Genomic DNA, 2,938 nt, shown 5'->3' on the forward strand with positions numbered 1-2,938 from the left:
AAAAAAAAAAGAAGAAATGTACTCATTATCTTGCCCATGTAATTGTAACCTCTCTGTACAGTATTTTCACAATAAAAAGTAAATAAAAATTTAAAAAAATATTTTGGCATAGTCTATTCTGGTCTGTCAATAATGTAAAGGTTAACTTATTTTTCATGAAGGGATTAATAAACTGTAAAAAAAATAAAGGTTATTTAATCGTTAGCAGCTTTTTAGGCAAATGGTTTATAGTTTGCTATGGTGTAATTATGAACCCTTATAATAATTAATTACTCAGCTTAGATACCCAATTAAGAGTTAACAGGCTAGGCCTTTGTGGCTTACACCTGTAATACTAATTACTCGGACAGCCAAGAAATTAGGATACTGATTTAATGCCAGCAAAATCAGTGAAAACATTTCAAAACCAACTGACCAGCCAAATCCAAGAGACTCCAATTAATCAGCAAAAAGCCAACCATGGGGGTGTGGCTTAAGTGACAGAGCACCATTCTTGAGTGAAAAAAGCAAATCCTGAGCATAAAATCCCGAGCTGAAGCCCAAGTACTGGTGTGCACATGCATGTGTGCATGCATGCATGCACATACACACGTGCATATGTGTACACACGTGTGCGCGCACACACACACTTGAGTTAACAGGATGTGGTGGACCACACCTGTGATCCCAGTACTATGGAAGTAGAGCAAGAAAGACCATGAGTCTCAAGCCATCTTGGGCCACATAGCAAAGCTAGTTCAAAAAACCACAAGCTGGAAATCAAGCTGGGAACAGCTCAGGAGCAGAGTATTAGTATGCATGAAAGGACCTGGATTCAATCCCCAGCACAGAAAAAAAAAAAAGTGTTAATAAGTTTTTTTAAATTTGTATGCATTTTCACTACAACTTGGTTAATTAAAAAGTGATATAGAGTGGTGGCAGTGGCTCACACCTGTAATCCTAGCTGTTCAGGAGGCTGAGATCTGAAGACCGTAGTTCGAAGTCAGCCCTTGAAGAAAATCCAAGAGAGATTCTATCTCAATTAACCAGGAAAAATAGCTGTACTGGAGGCAGGGCTCAAGTAGTAGAGTACCATTCTTGAGCAGAAAAGCCATACCAGGACACAAACACACCAACAAGAGGTATAAAAATTCACCAAAGTCCATAGAAAGTGCATACAACAAGCTCATGTCATTTCTCAAATGAAAAAAAATTATGCTGAAAAAAATATAGCTTACCCATAAAGTTGTTAACTATTAGTAGACAATTTTCTTTTTTTGTGTGGTGCTGGGGATTGAATTTAGGGACTCACACATGCCAGTCAAGCACTGTACCACTAGTGCCACACCTCCAGCTCATAAATTTTTCTTTGACAATTCCTGCCATTTGTATAATGAAATATTCATTTATCAAACTAAAACTAGTTGAAAGAAACTGTAGGACAGTATCATAGCACTACTTAGCCCAGAAAACCTCCTATCTGGAAAAAAATGTAAAAACATTCAATAATTAACAAATTGAATAGTTTTTTTTTTGTTTGTCGGTTGTGGGGCTTAAACTCTGGGCCTGGGCATTGTCCCTCAGCTCTTCAGCTCAAGGTGAGCGCTCTACCACTTGAGCCACAGCGCCACTTCTGGTTTTCTCATGGTTAATTGGAAATAAAGAATCTCACAGACTTTCTTGCCTGGGTTGGCTTTGAAACACGATCCTCAGATCTCAGCCTCCTGAATAGCTAGGATTACAGGCGTGAGCCACTGGCACCTGGCTTGAGTAGTTTTTTGTTGTTCTTATTTTTTTTTATGCCAGTCCTGGGGCTTGAACTCAGGACCTGGATGCTGTCCCTGAGCTTCTTTTGCTCAAGGCTAGCACTCTACCACTTGAGCCACAGCACCACTTCCGGCTTTTTCTGTTCATATGGTACTGAGGAATCAAAGTCAGGGCTTCATGAATCCTAAGCAAGCACTCTACCACTAAGCCACATTCCCAGCCTAAAAATTTTTGTTTTACAATACATTAGGACTGATTTTTCTTCCCCCAATACTGAGGACTGAATCTAGGACCTCACCCATACTATGAAGTAAGCACATACCACTTATTCTTCACTCATATTTTGTTTCTGAAATAAGAGTTTTACTAACTGTGCACCAATGGGCTGACCTCAAACTCAAGAACCTTCTGCCTCTGCCACTTGGCCTGGCTTAGGAGCTTCATTCTCATTACATAGATGATCGGTACCAATGATCTAAATAAGAGCCAGGGGAACTGTTGCCCACCTGCAATACCAGCTATCTGGGAGAGGTAGAGACAGGAGGATCCCTTGAGCCCAGGAGTTTGATGTTAGCCTGGGAAATACAGTGAGAACTAGCTAAACAAACAAACAAACAAAAAGAAAAACTGAGGTAAGAAATACTGATATAAACCACTCTATCAATACTTACGGCGCATCTCGTTGATGACAAACATGGGTTTTATAACATCACCAGGATTACTGAGCGCCTGGGTAATATGTGCTTGCATTGTGCACATCATACAAAAGCCTTCTGCATGACCTGAAAGACAGATGATAACCCTCCAAATCAGCTCAATTTGAATTCACATACGCTCAGGTATATGATAAATACAGTAAAATCTGCTTTTATTTATTTTCATTTAATTATATATCAAGCCTAAGCAATAAGTATACACTGGCTCTAGTATACAGGACAGGAGAAAAGGTCCAGAGTTAAAAATTCGGCCACAGTCAAATATTTATTATGGGGCAGACACAATAGGACTCAAATCATATACAAGACAGACCAAATCCTGAGCTGTAAAACAAACCTCAAAAACTTAATATGGCTAGAAGTATGTGGAAGTGGTAGAGTGCTAGCCTTGAGTGAAAAACTAAGAGATAGAGCTCAGGCCCTGAGTTCAAGCCCAGCACACACACACACACACACACACACACACACGCCCTGAG

At 39.7% G+C, this 2,938-nt stretch overlaps 1 protein-coding gene across 1 annotated transcript in view; it reads right to left on the reverse strand.

Moving 5' to 3' along the window:
* The window catches only part of Usp42 (ubiquitin specific peptidase 42), a 39,239-nt gene that overhangs the window by 25,622 nt on the left and 10,679 nt on the right, over positions 1–2,938 (reverse strand). Inside the window, exon 3 of the mRNA XM_013023398.1 lies at positions 2,418–2,528. Within this exon, the coding sequence (XP_012878852.1) occupies positions 2,418–2,528 (111 nt within the window). The remainder of the gene's footprint in view (positions 1–2,417; positions 2,529–2,938) is intronic.

This window comes from Dipodomys ordii, unplaced genomic scaffold, assembly GCF_000151885.1.
Source record: "Dipodomys ordii isolate 6190 unplaced genomic scaffold, Dord_2.0 Scaffold68, whole genome shotgun sequence".
Taxonomy (NCBI): domain Eukaryota; kingdom Metazoa; phylum Chordata; class Mammalia; order Rodentia; family Heteromyidae; genus Dipodomys; species Dipodomys ordii.